This window comes from Dasypus novemcinctus, chromosome 1 (genome assembly GCF_030445035.2).
Source record: "Dasypus novemcinctus isolate mDasNov1 chromosome 1, mDasNov1.1.hap2, whole genome shotgun sequence".
In the NCBI taxonomy this organism is placed as follows: Eukaryota; Metazoa; Chordata; class Mammalia; order Cingulata; family Dasypodidae; genus Dasypus; species Dasypus novemcinctus.
This window is the reverse complement of record NC_080673.1, coordinates 196,302,867-196,321,728: the sequence shown is the minus strand read 5'-3', so window position 1 is coordinate 196,321,728 and position 18,862 is coordinate 196,302,867. Positions and strand designations below refer to the sequence as shown.

Genomic DNA, 18,862 nt, shown 5'->3' with positions numbered 1-18,862 from the left:
AAACCTGTCTCCCAGTCATGTAGGTGGAAGCCTTGAGTAGTTAGATACAAGAGTCTGAAGTAGAGGGCAGAGGTCTAGGCAAAAGGAATGGAATAAGTTTAAAAAGAGATATCTAAAGACTGAGCCCTAGAGTACACCAACATTTAGAAGTTGGGAGATGAAAAGAAATCAGAAAAGAGGACCGAAAGGTAGTAGTGAGGTAAGAGAAAAACCAAGATGTGTGTTATTTTGAAAGCTAAGTGAATAAAGTATTTCAAAGAGGAGAGCAAAGTCAATTATTTTATATGCTGCTGCTACATCAAGTAAGATGAGAACAAAGAACTGACCATTGGATTTAGCAAAAGGGAGGTTACCAGTGACCAGGATAACAGTTGTGGTGAAACAGTGGGGGCAAAAGTCTGCAGAACTGTTCATGAGGGCCTTGGAGAAAAGGAACTGGAGACAGTGAGTAGAGACAACTCTCAAAACATTCTTCTGGAAATGGAGGAAAAAAATAGAAATAAGGCAATAGACAAAGAGGTGAGATCAAGAGAAAATACTTGTTTTTAAGACAGGAGAAGTCATAATTTTTGTATGCTTATAGGATACAAAAAAAAATTGATGACAGGAAAAAGAGAGAATTACTAAAACAATGTCCTTGATTAGGCAAGGAAAAATTGGACTAGTACACAATGGAGAAACTGGTCTTAGCTAGATGCATATATAGTTCATCCCTTAGTAATAGGAAAAAAATAGAAGATCTGGGAAAAGATGCAAGTAGGGGGACAGATGTAGTGCTGGTTTTATTTTTTCAAATTTCTTATAAAATAGGAAGCGAAGTGATCAGGTAAGAGAATGTTCTGAAGATTTGAAGAAAGATAGGTACAACCCCAGGTAGTGGTGCTCCTGAGGGCTACAAAGACACCCAGGTCCTCCAGTCATGGCAGATGTCTCTGGAGTTCAGTGCCTTCCCAGTGGTCCCTACTTTGGAATTTGTTTTCTCCTGAGTGTGATGGAGTTAGACTCAGATGTGACTGCTCTACACTTGCCTCTTCTGTTACTTTTACTGGAACTGTGTTTGGTGCTGGGGTTGGTGTATGCCCAGGAGACTTGAATCTCTGGACTGTCCGTGTGCAAGCTGGGCCCTGAACCTCAGCAGAGTTGCAACACCTACTCTCCAGTTCACTGGACTTACCCAGGTCAGCTAACAAGGAGATGAGGATGGTCAACCACCACACCAAGGAACTGAGAGAGACTACAACTGCAAGCAGGAGAATCCTATCCACCAGTCATGTGGGATCTAAGTCCTCTCTCAATTGAGAGGTGGAGTGGGCATCACCATCCCAGGGTCCTCTGGATGGAGGATAAAATATGGATTAGAGTGGACTTACTGTATTTTACTATAGAATTATTGTGACTCTAGCAATGGGGAAATTATATAATTGATGTGGAGACAGTGGTTGTGGGAGTTGCTGAAGGCAGGGAGACAGAAAAAGAGGTATGATATGGGGACATTTTCGGGACTTGGGGTTGTCCTGAATGATATTGCAGGGAACAGATGAAGGATATTATATATCATGCCATACCCACTGAACAGACTGGGAGAGTGTAAACTACAATGTTTACATGTAGTAGTGTAATCCATGCTGTGTAGTAGTGCTCCAAAATGTATTCATCAAATGCAACAAATGTACCACAATAATGAAAGTTGTTGTTGATGTGGGGGGGGGGGGGCGGGGAGTAGTGAATAGGGAAACTTCTTGTATTTTTAATGTAACATTTTATGTGATCTATGTATCTTTTTAAAAAAGATAATAAAAAAAGGGAGCATTAAGGAGCCACTTGAGGTTTGTGATTGTGAATTTAAAGTGAAATTTCTAACAAGCCTTGGTTTTTCTCTGGTAACATTCAAACACATGGTGTAGCAAAAGAAAGTTGGGGGCCTGTTTAAACCAGAGTTAAGGTTTAAGTGAGTTTGACAAAGTAAAAGAGGAAGAAAGGCATTGAAGGCATATGAATGAGAAATTATAATTGACCGTGAGGTTTAAAGTTAGAAACAGAGAGAAATGGGATACAGATATGGCTCAAACGATTGGGCTCCCATCTATCATATGGGAATATTATACTAAGTGAAGGGTTCAATTCCTGAGGCCTCCTGGTTAAGGCAAGCTGGCCTGCCTGATAAGCTGGCACAAGTGGAGAGCTGGCCCATGTGGAGTGCTGGTCTGCAAAGGAGTGCTGGCCCACTAAGCAACCTGGCACGAGCTGAGATCTGGTGCAACAAGATAATGAAACAAAAAGAGACACAGAGGAGAGACAATTAAGAGACACTGCAGCCTAAGGAGCCGAAGTAGCCAAGAGATTGAGCACCTCTCTCCCACTCCAGAAGGTCCCAGGATCAGTTCCTGGTGCTCCCTAAAGAGAAGACAAGCAGACACAGAAGAACACATGTGAATGGACACAGAGAGCATAAAATAGGGCAGGGTAGTGGGGCGGGGGGGAGGGAAGGAGTGAGAAAGGAAGGAAGAGAGGGAAATGATGGCATGAGAGGGGATTAGGGATACTGAAAAGGTGTTAGGACCCATGTTCTGTAGGTTCAGATAGGGTCAAGGAATGATTGATTGGGTTAAGAGTACCCAAAGGGCTGCAGCTATCTGCAAGATGTGTCGTATATGGGAGCAAATGGCTGAGGTGGGGCAGAAGACAAGCAGTATACTAAATATGACAGAAGTATTAGAGAGAGAACAGTGAGCCAGGTGTTCAACTCCTCCAGGAATGATAGGAAGTAAATTGGGACTGGAGAGGAACAAATTTAAAGTGATTCCAAAAGAACAAACTTTTGAAATAGCACTTAAAAAGAAAATAATAGGGGCTTTTAATAGCAGTACAACCTAAATATGCACAAAATACTTTAAAAACAAGCCAAAATTCTGGAAGTTAAAGTAATTCTAAAATGGCAAAAGACCCCTAGGAACACAAATGAGTATAGAAACCCAAGCCATGGATGGGCTTGTGAAGTATTGTGTTTTGGGTCTGTATGTGTGTTTGCATTTTTCTGGTGAATGGCTTCATGAGGTCAATTTTTATATGCATCTGACCCATAAGAGATTAAGAAGCCTTTACATTATTTAATATTATCCTAAGAATAAAATCTATGAAGAAAAAAGAAAAATATCAAAAAGATTAAAGTACTGAAAAACTTCAAATTTCTTTTAGTTGAAAATGTCAAGAAAATTAACAAACAAAACTGGGCAACGGAGAATATCTGCAAAAATTATGACAAATGGCTGATTGTCCTAATATATTTTTTCGGTCATACCAAAAAAACAGAAAATTTTAAACAGATCATAAATAGAAAATGAATAGCTAATAAAATGTTTAAATTTTTCAATCTCAACAATAATCAAAGACATACAAATTTAAATAATTAAATATTCTGGGGGCATTTTGGCTATCAATTTGGTAAAGATTTAAAAATAAATTTTAAAATCCTGAATGTTTAAAAGAGTACAGCGATATGGCATTCATACAGTGCTTACGGAAGGTTAAATTAACTTAATCTTTCTGGTGGTAATTTGGCAATATGTTTCAGTGCCCTTTCTAGGAATCTATCCAAAGGAAATAAACGAAAAATAGAAAGCTTATGTACAAAGTTGTTCATTACCGCATTATGTCCAAAACTTGGAAATAACCTTTATGTCTAACAACAGGGACTTGATTGAATAAATCTTTAAACCTTTATGTAATGGATTATTCAGTCTACATATTAGTATTAAATGAAATGGGAAAATGAACTACAGACAAAATATACTAAATTAAAAGTTAAACAAACTTATCTCTATATTATAATCTTAATTTTTGAAAATAAGTATTTATTGTGGTGTAGATGGTGAGTCCTGAAGAATAACTACTTGGGTTCACAAATCCTTTATTCACCATTTATTAGCTGTGTAGCCTGGACCCTGTCATATAACTTCTGTAAGCCTCATCTAAAAAGTAAAGATAACCATCATAGTACAGTACCTGTCACAAAGTAAGCACTCAATAAATGCTATCTGCTAGCAGTAGCAGCAGCACCACTAGCATCACTAGCATTTGTGGACATTGGTTTAAAAAAAAGACAAGGAGGAATCAGTTGAGGTTGTGAATAGCCAACTCTGGGTGTTGGGATTAAGGCTTATTTACATTTTCTTCTTTTTAACTCTCTGTCATTTAAAATTCCCTAAAATAACCATAAGATTATGTTAAATGAATTATAAAAATTCCATAACTAGAATAAACATATCTAAGATTTTTTAAGTCTCCCATGGTAACTAATTTGCTTCAAGAGTTAAGTAATGGAAGTGTACTTCCTATAAGTGCTAGTAAATAAAAATAAAACATCACTTAAAACATGCAGTATTCATTATTTTACTTACAGAGTCTCCTGTCTTGGCTGAGACAAAGTGGCTACTAAAACCATTTTCCTGGCAAAACCTTAAGTGTTTTTCAGGTTTTACTGTACGCATATGCTCCAAATCAACTAGAAAGGTATTAAACAAAGAACAATATTCAATATTAGTCAACCAATACACTTTTAAATTTTTTAACATGTTTAAATTTGATTTATATATTTTCCAATATTATATCCCAACTTAAACACTAGCTGTATCACCTTGGACAACTTATTGAACTTTTTTGCACCTTAGTTTCCATATATAAAATGGTAAAAACAAATATACCTACCTTAAATGAGAGTTCCTTGAGAATTGCTCAGAACAATGATAGGCACATGGTAAGTGCTAAAAAATGTAAGCTATTATTATTATTATTATTATTATTATTATTATATACATAGCTTTAGGTAGACCAATGGTGTTTTAAAAAAATTTAAACATAAATGACCAGTTGAAAGTAAGGTGTACTTATTTAAGCATATTTAGCTTGAAACAGTTGAATACTTTAATAATTAGAATATTTATATAATCTATATCCTATAAACTTTAATGTTAATATAAAAACAAATTTCTGCTAAAAGATATGACCATTGCATTCCATATTTACACTGATTTACTTACAGCCATATAAAGATGCAATTAGTTTTACAAAGATATAATTCATTACTTTAGATCTACAGATACTTCAGATACATTTTGAGAGTAATGGCAAATTTCCTTGAGAGTTGTAGGTGCTTTAAAGCAAAGCACAGTACTCTCAAATCTAATATCAGTTTTATCCAGCAGAGTCTATTTTTTCAAATGTGATCCTTTATTAAACAGTTTCTCTTTTAACAACACTACAGACCCTATAAGAGTGTTGACCCAATGCTGTCAAATTATAAGGCAAATATATTCACAGAGATTTAAGGACAACTAGGCTCTTTGAGTCAATATAGGAAAAAAAAACTTAAACTGATTTCCTGAGGAAGGGACCCAACAGACTTGTAAAAACTTGTAAATTTGCAAATCTAGAAAGTCTACATAATAGCAGCAATTGATTATCAACTAAAAATGCTCTCATACTACATAAAAAGACTTTATTTAAAATTATATTAAAGGTCTTTAGCTTGTAGGCTCAAGAGGTCTTTTTCTAGGAGATTTTTGATCTAGTAGGAGATTCCTAAATCCCATTTATATTGCTTACCTTGGATAATATGGAGCTTTTTTTTTCTGGCCACAAGTTGCTATTCCTTAAACATCACTGAGACCTTATTTACAAGAACAGGCCAAAAATCATCCAGATACCACAGGCATCAATTTGTACAAGACTAAAATACTACACTATTGGCACTGACATTCATATGTCTAGTTTATTACAATATTGAGGTCAAAATACTTTCCTAATTCAACCAGAGTAAGAACAAATCACGTCACTAGGAAATATCCCCAACGAAATCACGCTCCAATTAAACAAATATTACTCTTTTCACAAGACTTTCATGCTACTTTACTGGAATTGTAGTTGATGTTGGGGTTTAAGATATATTTAGGGGATTTGAATCTCTGGACTGACAATATGATAGCCAGGCCCTGAGCCTCAACAGACTTCAGCTCCTACACTCTGATTTATTGGACTCACCCCACTCAGCTAAGATGGAGTTGAAGAAGGACAACCACCACACCATGGAGCCTAGAGTGCCTACAACTGAAAGTAGGAGGATTGCATCCAGTATCCATGTGGAATCTGAGCCTCCTCTTGACATAGAGGTGCAACGGACACAACCAATCCAAGGTCCACAGAGAAAAGGTGGCATTGGTGTGGGAAAAGAGGCCATGGTGGCTGATGGGTATGGGGAATGGGAGGAAGAGATGAGATGTGGAGGCGTTTTTGGGACTTGAAGTTGCCCTGGATGGTGCTTCAGGGGCAATCACCAGACACTGTAAACCCTCCCAGGGCCCACTGGATGGAACGTGGGAGAGTATGGGCTATGATGTGGACCATTGACCATGAGGTGCAGAGATGCTCAGAGATGTACTTACCAAATGCAATGGATGTGTCATGATGATGGGAGTGAGTGTTACTGGGGGGGGGAGTGGTGGGGTGGGGGGGGGGGTTGAATGGGACCTCATATTTTCTGAATGTAATATTTTTACAAAATGAATAAAATTAAAAAACAAAACAAAACAAATATTAGTTGTCATTTATGTATATGCCTTTCTTTTCCAAAGGAATACTCTGTCATTGTTCTTTTTTTTCTTCCTCTTTTTTCCTCTTTCCGAATTCTCCAAATGTCACATAAGTCTATCCACAGACTTGAGCTACTTAATAGTCAAGTAAAAGGCTGTTTTCCTAATAAAAATAACCATGAAGAGAGTATAATCACTGGCAAATTAGAGAAAACCAATTACTGAAGAAACATGGAGCACCTACTAAATACCAGATACTTAGGCATGCATTGAGAACATTCTTCCAAAAAACTGAAGAGGAGGGAACACTACCTAACTCATCCTATGAGGTCAACATCACCCTAATATCAAAGTCAGGTAAAGGTACTATAAGAAAAGAAAATTACTGATTAATTTCTCTCATTTATATATATATATCAAAATCTTCAACAAAATCTACCTCTCAGTTAGATGGAGAGTGCATCACCACCCCAGAATCCTCAGGATTGGGGAATAAAATATGGATTAGAGTGGACTTACTGGTATTCTATAGACTTACTGTCATTCTAGCAATGGAAGAAATTATATCATTGATGTGGAAACAGTGACCATTGGAGATGCTAAAGTCAGGGAGAAAAAGAGGTGTAATATGGGGGCAATTTAAGGAATTGTCCTGAGTGTCATTGCAATGACAGATCTGTGTCATTACATATACGGCCATAACCTACAGAATTGAGTGGGAGAGAGTGTAAACTATAATATAAACTATAATCCATGATTAGTGGCAATGCTCCAAAATGGGTTCATCAATTGCAATGAATGTACCACACTAATGAAAGAAGTTGTTAATGTGGGGAAGGGTGGGAGGTGTGGGGATTGGGGCATAGGGGAATCCCTTATATTTTTTTATGTAACTTTTATGTAATGTAAGTATCTTTTAAAAATAAAAAATACATTTTAAAAAAGTGTAGGTAGAGGGATAGATATATAGATAAATGGAGCAGAATATTGTGCTATGGACAAAAGAAGAATTAATTAGATACAAAAATAACATTTAAATCATTTTTAAAAATCTGATAAATTGTACTTCACCCAAATAAAAATAAATTTGAAAGAGAAAAAAAATTTTCAGCAAAATGCTTGCAAATCAAATTCAACAGCACATGAAAGAAATTATACACCATATCAAGTGGGTTTTACCCCAGTATGCAAGGGCAGTTCAGCACAAGAAAATCAATTACTGTCATAGATCACATTAAGAAATCAAAGAAGGGAAACAACATGATCATCCCAATTGATGCAGAAAAGGCATTTGACAAAAACAAAATCTAGCATCCTTTCCTGGTAAAAATGCTTTGATATATGGCCTCTCTCTAGACCAAACTCAGCCTATAAATACATTACCTTTCCCCCAACGTGGGACATGACTCCCAGAGATGAGCCTCCCTAGCACTGAGGGATTACTACCAAGCACCAACTAGCAATGCAACTGGAAAAACTTGACCAAAAGGGGGAAAAGGTAACAACATATGAGTTTATGTAGCTAAGAGACGCCAAAGTAAGTTGGGAGGTCATTCCAGAGGTTATGCTTATGCACATCTCGGCAGGATCTCACTGACTGCCAAAGTAAATATTGCCTCAAATAGCAGGGATCCTTGAGGGCTCTGGAGACATCCAGACACTATAGTCAGGGCAGATAGCTCAGGAATTTGGTGCCTTGCCAGTGGGCCCTGCTTTGGAATTTATGCTCTCGGTGTGACAGAATTGGACTTAGTTGTGGTTTCCGTACACACAGCTCTTCTGTCCTTCTATTTGAACCGAAAATTAGCACTACATTTGGTATGTGTACGTCAAGAGACTTAAATATTTGGGCTGTCCATGTGCAAGCCGGGCCCTGAATCTCGACGGAGTTGTAACACCTGATCTCCAGTTCATTGGTCTCACCCAGGACAACTAACAAGTAGGCAATGATGGACAACTACCATACAAAGGAACGAAGAGAGTCTACAACAGCAAGCAAGGAAGTGCCATCCATCAGTCCCGTGTGGCTCAGCCCCTCTCAATTAGAGGTGGAGTTGAAATCACCATCCAAGAATCTTCAGGATTGGAGACTGGACTATGGACTAACATAGACTTACTGGTATTCTACTGTAGACTTACTGTGATTCTAGCAATGGATGAAATTATATCATAGATGTAGAGGCAGTGGCCCCTGGAGGTTCTGAGGGCAAGGAGAGGGAAAAACTAGTGTGGTGTGGAGGCATTTTCGGGACTTGGGAATTGTCCTGAATGACACTGCAATGACAGATACAGGATATTATTTATCTTGCCATAACCTACAGTATTGTGAGGGAGAGAGTATAAACAACAATATAAATTTTAATCCACATTTAGTGGCAAAGCTCCAAAATGGGTCCATCAATTGCAATGAATGTACCTCACTTATGAAGGATGTTGTTAGGTCCGAAAATGTGGGAGGTTGTGGGGAGAAGGGCATATGGGAATCCCCTATATTTTTAAAGTGACATTTGTATAATGCAGGTATCTTTTTTAAAAAACGTTTCTTAAGTACAAAAAATAAATGCTTCAAAAGATAGGAATAGAAGGAAACTTCCTCAACATGATAAAGAGCATATACAGCAAAACTACCACTAGTGTCGCACTCAATGCTATAAGACTGAAAGTGTCCCTGTTAGATCTGGAACAAGACAAGGATGCCCACTGTCTCCACTGTTATTCAACATTATGCTAGAAGTTCTAGTCACAGAGATTAAGCAAGAAAAATAAATAAAAAGCATCCAAATTAGAAAGGAAGAGGTAAATTTTTCACTATTTACCAGGTGACAAGGTGACATATATATAAAAATCTACAACAAAGCTACTAGAGCTAGTAAGTTCAGCAAAGTGGTGGGATACAAACTCAACACACAAAAATCAGTAGTGTTTCCATATACTAGTAGTAATGGACAACATGAGGAGGAAATAAAGAAAAAAAAATTTACTCACAATAGCAACTGAAAGAATCAACTATCTCTGAATAAATTCAACCAAGGATGTAGAGAATTTGTGCACAGAAAACTACAAAACAAAGATAACAGAAATCAAAGAAGACCTAAATACGTAGAACATTCCATGTTCATGGATTGAAAAACTAAATATCATTAAGATGTCAATTCTACCCAAACTGACTTGAGATTCAAAGCCATCCCAATTAAAATCCCAACAGCCTACTCTGTAGAAATGGAAAAGCCAATTATCAAATTTATTTGTAAGAGCAAGCAGACCTCAATAGCCAAAAACATTCTGAAAAAGAATGAAGTTGAAGGACTCATACTTCCTGACTTTAAAGCATATTACAAAGCTACAGTAGTCAAAACAGCATGACATTGGCATAAAGATAGACATATTGACCAATGGAATTGAACTGAGAGTCAGAAATAGATCTTCACATCTATGGCCAACTAATATTTGACAAGGCTGCCATGTCCATTCAACAGGACACAATAGTATCCTCAACAAATAACCTTGGAAGAAATGGATATCCATATGCAAAAGAGTGAAAGAGGCCCCCTATCTCATACCTTATATAAAAATTAATGCAAAATGGATCACAAACCTAAATATAAGAACCAGGACCATAAAACTCCTAGAAGAAAACATAGGGCAGCATCTTCAAGATATTGTGGTAGGCAATGGTTTCTTAGACTTCATATGCAAAACACAACCAATGAAAGTAAAAACATATAAACAGGCTTAAATATATATACATGGTATGTGCCATACACACATACATATGTATGTGCTATACACATACAATGGAATATTATTCTGTTGTAAGAAGGAATGAAGTCCTGATGCATACGACAATATGGATGAATCTTGAGGACATTATGTTGAATAAAGTAAGCCACACACAAAAGGACAAATATTGTATGATCTCACTGATGTGAAATATTCGTAATAAGCAAACTCATGGAGTTAAAATCTAGAATACAGGTTACCGGGACCGGGTTGGGGGTAGTGAATGGGGATTTAATGCTTAATTTGTACAGAATTTCTTTTTGGGTTGATTGTAAAATTTTGGAAATGGATTGTGGTGATGGTAGCACAACACTGTGAGTGTAATTAACAGTACTGAATTATATATGTGAATGTGGTTAAAGAGGAAATTTTAGGTCATATATATGTTATCAGAATAAAATTTAAAAACTAAAACATGGGACTACACAACACACTGAACCCCACTGTAAACGATGATCTATAGTTAATAGTACAATTTTTTAAAATGTTATTTCACGAATTGTAACAAATGACCACACTAATGCAAGGTGTTAATAACTGGGTGGTAAATGGAGAGAAAAACACACCATAATGTAAAAAAAAAAAAAATTAGGATTTATACAAAATTAAAAATGCTATACCTAGAAACAACTACTGTTCTCATTTTGGTTTATATCCTCCAGTTTTTAAGCAATAAAGACAAGGACATTAATACTGTGTACATGCAATTTCTTTTTATCTCAACCATACTATACTATACTATGCTTAAGCATGTGCTTTACAATTCCAATGGATAACAGCTTTATTGATCATTCATTCAGTTCAAAATATTTGAGTGCCTGCTATGGCCAGGCATTTTCCTGGGTGCTACAGATATAACAATGAGCTTACATTGTAAAGAAATATAAAATATATAGTATGTCAAATGCTGGTAGATATTATGGGGGAAAATAAAGTTGGAAAGAGTTATGGGTAAGGAGAGCACATGAGGGGAAGTGCTACTTTAAAAAGGTAAGTCAAAGATCTTAAAAAGTTTAGCCAGAAAAGAAATCTGGGAAAAGTCCTCCAGGAAGGGGAACCCCAGTACAAAGGCCCAAAGCCAGGAACATGCTTAGCAAGTTCAAAGAAAAGCCAGAAGGTCAGAAGAGCTGAAAAGAGTAAGTAAGAGAAAGAAACAATAGTAGATGAGATGAGACAGTAAATCAGGGACCAAATCATCTCTGACTTTGTAGGTCACTACAACAGAGATGGAGAGTCGCTGGGGGATTTTGAGCAATAACAAAAATATATAATCTGACTAATATTCTAAAAGACTCATTCCAGCTGCTTTGTTAAGAATAAACTATAGATCAACAAACAGTAAGCAGAAAAGCCAATGAGGAAGTTACTGTAAAACTTTAGATAAGAGATGAAAGTAGCCTGGATCAGAAAGGGAGAAGTGAAAATGGTGAAAAGTAGACAGATTCTCAGTACATGAAGAGTGAAAAAGATATGGTAATGGATTTTACTCTGGATTTAAAGTAGAAAGACAGTGTATTGTAACTTTTGTTCCAGCCACATTCAACAGCATGGGTAGAAATGTTCAGCTGATAAAACATTTGCATTTAAGTAAAATTGGTATTTTGCCAATCATGTAAATAACTGAAAGTAGGGACAATGTTACAGAGTAAATCATGTTCGGGTCCTAACCCCCCCAATCCATGGATGTGAACTCACTTGTAAACAGGAATTTTGAAGAAGTTATTAGTTACGATGAGGCCAAACTTAATGAGCAGATGAAATTTGGCCATAGTTAGGAGAGAGATGGCCACATGACGGAGGCAGTGACTGAGTTATGAATTACCCGCAGGCCACCACCAGAATGCTACAGACGTCAGAGAAAGCAGGGTCCGGCTGACACTTTGTCTTGGACTTCCAGTCAAAACTATGAGACAATAAATTCCTGTTGTTTAACCCAACTAGGCTGTGATACTTTGTTACAGGAGTCCTGGCAAATTAAGAAGAGCAGCAATATTGAAGGTAGTAAATGAAAGAGAATGTTTATAATGACAGAGCATGGAGTTTAAGTTGGGTAAGGAGGGGACTAAGGAAAATGAAAAGGTGGTAAGATCAACTAATTTTACAGTCTTGTATGGGTTCAAAAATTATTGGAGTTGGGGCACTAAAGAAGATGAGCTGAAAAGAAACAGGAGGTAACAGAGAATGGGATGCTTGAAACTGAAATGATAGAGTCCTGTTGACTAGATCTTGGAAATAACTTTATTAGTGGAAGTAGGAGGCAAGATGACTAGAAGTAAGGAATTCAAGATGGACTGAGTAGTCAAGTTATTAGAAGGATGATCTATATAGATAATGAAATGGACAAGAATCATGACAACAGTAGAATGACTGTGTACCAGGAGCTAAAATGAGTAATTCAAGGCAGTGATTCAAGTTTGATTGTTACCGCCAACAAATATAAGTAACAAGAGGTGGAATCTGATTGTTTAATATTCAAATGTAGGGATTTATAGGGAAGACAAAGGAGAATGATGATGGAACAATAAAAAGGTCACCTACCCTACCTCCAGTCCTAATGGTAAAGTAGATATAGTAGAGAAAAATCAGTGCTTGAGTAGAGCAATTTTACTTTGTCTTATTTGTAAGCTTCTGAAAGCCCAATGGAAGGTTCTTGAAAGCTAAGAAAGGATAGAAAATGGGGTCTGAAAAGAGGGAGGACCGACCTTTATAAGAATTCATAAGATAAGCAATGATATTAATGTCCTCAGCTTTCTTATGTTGCTAACATAAAAGGGGATAAAAATAAAGTAAAATAAAAACAAACATGAAAATGACAGAAATCTAAGGCTGCATTAGACAAGGGAGGAAAATCCACAAACTTCTATTTGCTGTCAAAAACCTATTATACAAAAAATCACTTGACTCACCCACAGTGTTATAGAACCTGGAAATTAAAATGGAAAGGAGAAAAAGCTGTCAAGATGCTAAGTGTATCTGCTGTGTACTTAAAACCACATGATACACGACACAGAAGTCTTAAGAGATGCCAATTAATTTAATAAGCCAATAAAAATTTTGATACAACTTAGAAAGTTATTTGAAAGAGTAATATGTATAATTTTAGTTTACTTATTTTTTTAAAAAAAACTATAGCATTTTGTATTTTATAATTTAGGTTTACAGCAAAAAGAAGAGATACCAACAAAAGCACAATGGAGGATTTCACAGACTATTAAAAATCCAATAAGAAGTAATCAGAAATATAACTAATAATTACATTTTCCAGAATATAAGTCCATCTTAGAGACCTCCTAAAACAATATTTTCACTTAAATCAGAGAAAAACTGTTCCATCTCACTAGTACACAATAAATGCAATTAAAAAAAAAAACATTAAGGCACTAATGTTTAACTTTCACATTGACAAAAAATGAAAGGGGAGGAAATAAACATGAGAACATCCAATGTTTGTAAGAGTTGGTAATAGTTTTCTGAAAAGCAATTTGGAAATGTGTGTTCAGTCTTAACAAACATTTATACTCTACGACCAAGTAACAACTTGGAAGATTTATCTTGAGGAAAATGGCAGGGCTAAGAATTATAAATTAAGTTCTTCACCATAGAGTTATTTATAGTATAAAAAATATAGGAAGCAATTTAAATATCTCTAAATTCAGGTATAGTTAAATTACAATGCAATCACATAATACTCTCTAGCCACTAAAAATCATGAACTTGAAAACTATTAAGTAAAATACACACCTAACATGATACTAAGTTAAAAAGTACAGTATAAATTGTATATACAGTAAAATTCCTACTTTGCTAATATATATGTATATATGTCCATAAATTAATGGTGGAAAAAATAACTAGAATTTTGAAATATATTTTAAAATTAAAATAGGAAGAGTAGAATAAACAAATGAAGGTTTTTGTTTTAGACTATCCTTTCAAGGATGTCTACTCTTTGGCAAACAGCCTAGATAAAGATAGTGTCTCCCTCTGGGACAACAGGTTGGACTGTTTATTGTCTGTGATGATAAAGAGATCTCCCTCCAGGACAAAGATAAGAGGTTTACTAACACAGTCCATTATAAAAGATTTGGGTATCCCAAATTCAGTGTTCCTCAGACAAACCATTGCACGCACATCATCTATGTTGGTACCCACATGTGGTCCCAGCAGAACTTGCAGGGCAGGTAACCAACATAAACATGAAGCTTATACTGCCTGCACTGCTATGAGTAATAAAAACCCAAGAGTTGTGTGCCTTCTGCAAGCATCCACAACAGATGACAGGCTAATTGGTTAGAATGCAAGTGGGGCCAAATCTCAAATCCTTCACAGTTCTTGACAAGAAGAATAAAGTTGTTATCTGATGATAAGATGGGCAGACTAGCTAGTTGTTCATCAACCTAAACATGAGACCTCTCAGCTTCACTTGCACTTAGGTGTAGCTAAAGGACTGACTTCCGACCTATGCAATGTGGGAATTTTACAGCAGTTGTAAAAATTCACAGTTTAAAAAAAAAAAACATGGGATAGTCCGTGTATTTAAGAGAGGCAAAATAATACCTTAAAACAAATTTATTAAATAAATACAAACACCTATTATGTGTCAAATACTGTGCAAAACACAAGCACTAAGGGAACAAAATAAACAATATCTTTACCCTCACAAGAAAGAATAAACACACAAATAAACAAGGTAGTAAGAGAGTGGAAGAGAGGGACAGGAACTAAATTAGCAGTGATGACAATTTTATATAGGGTAGCCATGGAAGATCTCTTTTATCTGAGACCTAAAAGATGAAACTAAGCCAATCAAGTTAAGAGAAAGGGGGCAGGGTGGGGGGGGGAAGCTTCACTCACTAGGACACCAAGGGCAAAAACCTGGAAGATGAAAAAGACTGAACAAAAGAGAGGAAAACAAAGAAGCATAAAGAGCAAGTGTAGGGAAGTGTAGTATAAGATGGGAATGTTACTCTAATATAGCAATGGAAAACCACCAGATGGTTGTAACCAATAGCACAATATGATCTTTGCATTTTGAAACTACTTTGGCTGTAACAAAGAGAAAGTACATAGCATTTTGAAACTACTTTAGCTGTAACAAAGAGAAAGTACATAGGAAGGCAAGGACCAGTTTGGAAGACATCTAAAACAACCTAAAATCTGTTTCAAAATTTACAAAACACTTTGGGGCCTAATAACAACATTGGTAAATATGTAAAGCACATTCAAATTCCACACAAAAAACTGAAGTTCAGGGTGACCTGAAGAACAAAACCACCTGATTCCAAACCCATTTAGTGGTTTACAAAGAAGAAAGAACATAAGCTTTGGGGATGAACACTTAAGAGTCTAGCTTTAATTTAGAATTTTACTTAAAATAATAAAGACATACAAAGTTTAAATGCTCACTATTCTAAGAAAGTAAACTATTATATAAATGGTTATTACTTGTTAGTACTTTAAATGTATTAATTAATAACAATAATATAAATTTGAGCCTATTAGCATTATAAAAGAATATAAAAATACTCTTTTGCCTTAGCACTTGATTATATAAAGTCCTTTACAAAGTACTTGCAGCTGTACATACAAGTTGTGAAACTACATGATGTTTAAAAATGATCTATCATGATTAGCCCAAACATGACAAGTAAAATACCCTTAATAATTTATTAAATTTGATTTATATGTGCTTAAAACTATACACATATTTTGACTTCTAAAACACATACATAATACTAATAAGCTGAATATATGACAACTTCTTTTTTTAAGTCGTATTTGTTTACTGGCATCCAGACAACCTTATTCAGGATATCCATATCAATTAGCCATATATATGATTACTGGAAAACAATGGACAGAATGGTCTATAAAGTATTAAGTATAATACTTTAAATACTAAAAGCAAAATAGCCAAAGCTAGTCATGAGATTAAACATAAAATTTTAAATTAAATAATTTTAAAATTCTGAAACACATTACAAAAGTACCATTATTTTTATATAGGCCCATTTGAGACTTAACAATATTCATATTTTCCTAAATATTTATTTTTCAACTTTCTGAAAGAACAATTCTATAATGAATATGACATTTTTCATTCCAAACCAGAAGGTGTTATCTTCATGTTTTTTTAAAAAAAGGATAAAGTATTATATGGTGCTAATTAATTATATTATTAATGTCTATTCCCTGTCAATGGAAAGAAAGGATTAAAAGTATAAACTGTTTTTGCTCCTCAATCCATATTTTCCAGGAACAGAATATTTTCAGTGAAATGGCTATTTAAAAAGTCACTGTCTAACTGAAAGAAGTAAAAGCAAAATATAAATATAGCACTTATACAGATTTTCACAGTAATTTTTAGGTTATCAAGGAAACATCTAGAGTGTTGATCTGGTTATACTCAATTCAAACAAACTACTTGTCACATTAACTACCTCCAGGAAGTTACTCCAAACACAAAATAAACTGTTTATGTCCCTACTCAGAGAGATAACATGACAGATTGTTATTAGTTGAAGACAGATGAAATACATTAATTTGATTGTGAGCATGTGTTTAATTTTACCCTGCCATGTACACTCTCTAATGCTGTCTTTCTATGATGACATAGTAAATCATACTGTATTAGAAGAATAGCTAATGCAAGAAAATTTTTAAAATCACAGAACTTGGCTTTGACTTTGTGGTTTCTCAAACTAATCTTCTTCATAAAACTTCCTGAAAAATCACTGGGTTCTAGAAACAGATAAAGAAAAAAGTGGCAATGAAGAAACACTCTAATTTCTAGTATAAATTTTAAAAACTCAATGTAGTTTAACATTTTTCCTGTTTACTAGCTTTTATATTTTTGTGAAATGTCCCTTTCTTTCATCATTTTCTCTTGGATTTTAAGTGTTCACGCTCTCAATTTGTATAAGCGATTTCTATAAAAAGGACACTTGCCATATTTGTTCCAAACATTTCCTCCAGGTTAGTTTTTTCCTTTTAAATTAAACAGAAATTAAATACACTGAAATAAGCTCATTATTATTTAAAGTATATTTATTTGGTTCTTTTGTTTAATGCTGCTAAAAACAAAAGCAAACAAACAATATATAATACAATAAACTACTCACAAATATTTGTGGAATTAAAAAACATAATTTTAAGCTTTTAAAATAAATATAAAATATCAACTGGATTTAAAATAATATTTATTCCTTCATTTTACAGGAATACTATACAGGAAAGAAAATCAATGAACCTAGAGACTCATACCACAATAATACCAAATCTCAGAAATAAATGTTGAACAAAAGCAACGCACAAAGGAATACATAAATGACTGCATTTATATGAAGTTCAAAGTGTCAAGACTAAATTTTATTTAGCAACACCCACACAGGTGATAAAACTAAAAGGAAAAGATCAGGACAAAGTCAGAATTAATAGTGATCTCTGAAGGTTAGAGACGGGCCTGATAAGGCAACTTGTGGGCTTCTGGGTTGCTGGCAATGTTCTGTCTCCTGACCTAGGTAGAGTTAATTCTTTAAACCATACAGATGTTTTACATACTCTTTGGTATGTATATCTTACTACATTAAAAAATCCTATTAAAACTATAATGATAATGAATTCTTCTCTTCAAATCTAATTTTTCATGTGTTGCAAAAAGAGTCATGGTTTTCTTAATTTTTCCCATGGGCCTCTCTTAATTCATTAGTCATCATATCACACTCTTTTGGTTTACATATATATGTTACGAACCTCGAGGATTTTGCTTTTAATTATTTACTGCTTGACTCTGCCAGATCCTCATTTGCTAATCACTTTGCTTCTAGCAATTCTTCAATACTTTTACAAATTCTGCATATGCTGCAAAATTTGCCTAACCAATTTGCATTGTGTTTGTACTGTACAGGCACATACTAACACATCCACAGACCACCTATTAGGATGTGAGGGGATAATAATGAATACTCTTAAAATACAGACCCTCTCTGTAGAGTCACCAAAACAACACCAACAGCAGCCAAAGGACATTGGTGGTGGGGGTGGGGGAGGAGGGATATGTAAGGACTCATATTATTTCCTCAATTCATTTAGCATTATCAATTAGATTACTGAAATTCCCTCTGATGATGAATAATATATAACAACTTTTCCTCTAAACTTCAGGTTAAAATGAAATAGTGGGTCTAAATGAGGGTATAGCACCATCTAGTAGGTAAATATTTATACATTTGTGGCTGTCTACAACTTTTGTTGCTTTCTGTAACAGTTGTACATAAAGCAATCAAAAATTCGTGTTTTCCCACATGCCAAAAGCCTTAATTAGGAAAAGTAATGAACAAACATTGCTTATTTTACTTCATGTTTTGGAAGTTCTCCATAGGAAATCTTATTAATTTTTAAAATTTCATACTAGCATAATACTATACAAGTTTATTTGCAAAGTTCTGTATAATAGGCCCTATGTTCACTTACACCATTCATACATAGACTAGCATGAG

General features: G+C 35.0%; 1 protein-coding gene across 1 annotated transcript in view; it reads right to left on the bottom strand.

The window, feature by feature from the left end:
- The window catches only part of RAB28 (RAB28, member RAS oncogene family), a 135,137-nt gene that overhangs the window by 14,383 nt on the left and 101,892 nt on the right, over positions 1-18,862 (bottom strand). The window contains exon 5 of the mRNA XM_058300945.2: positions 4,398-4,501. Within this exon, the coding sequence (XP_058156928.1) occupies positions 4,398-4,501 (104 nt within the window). The remainder of the gene's footprint in view (positions 1-4,397; positions 4,502-18,862) is intronic.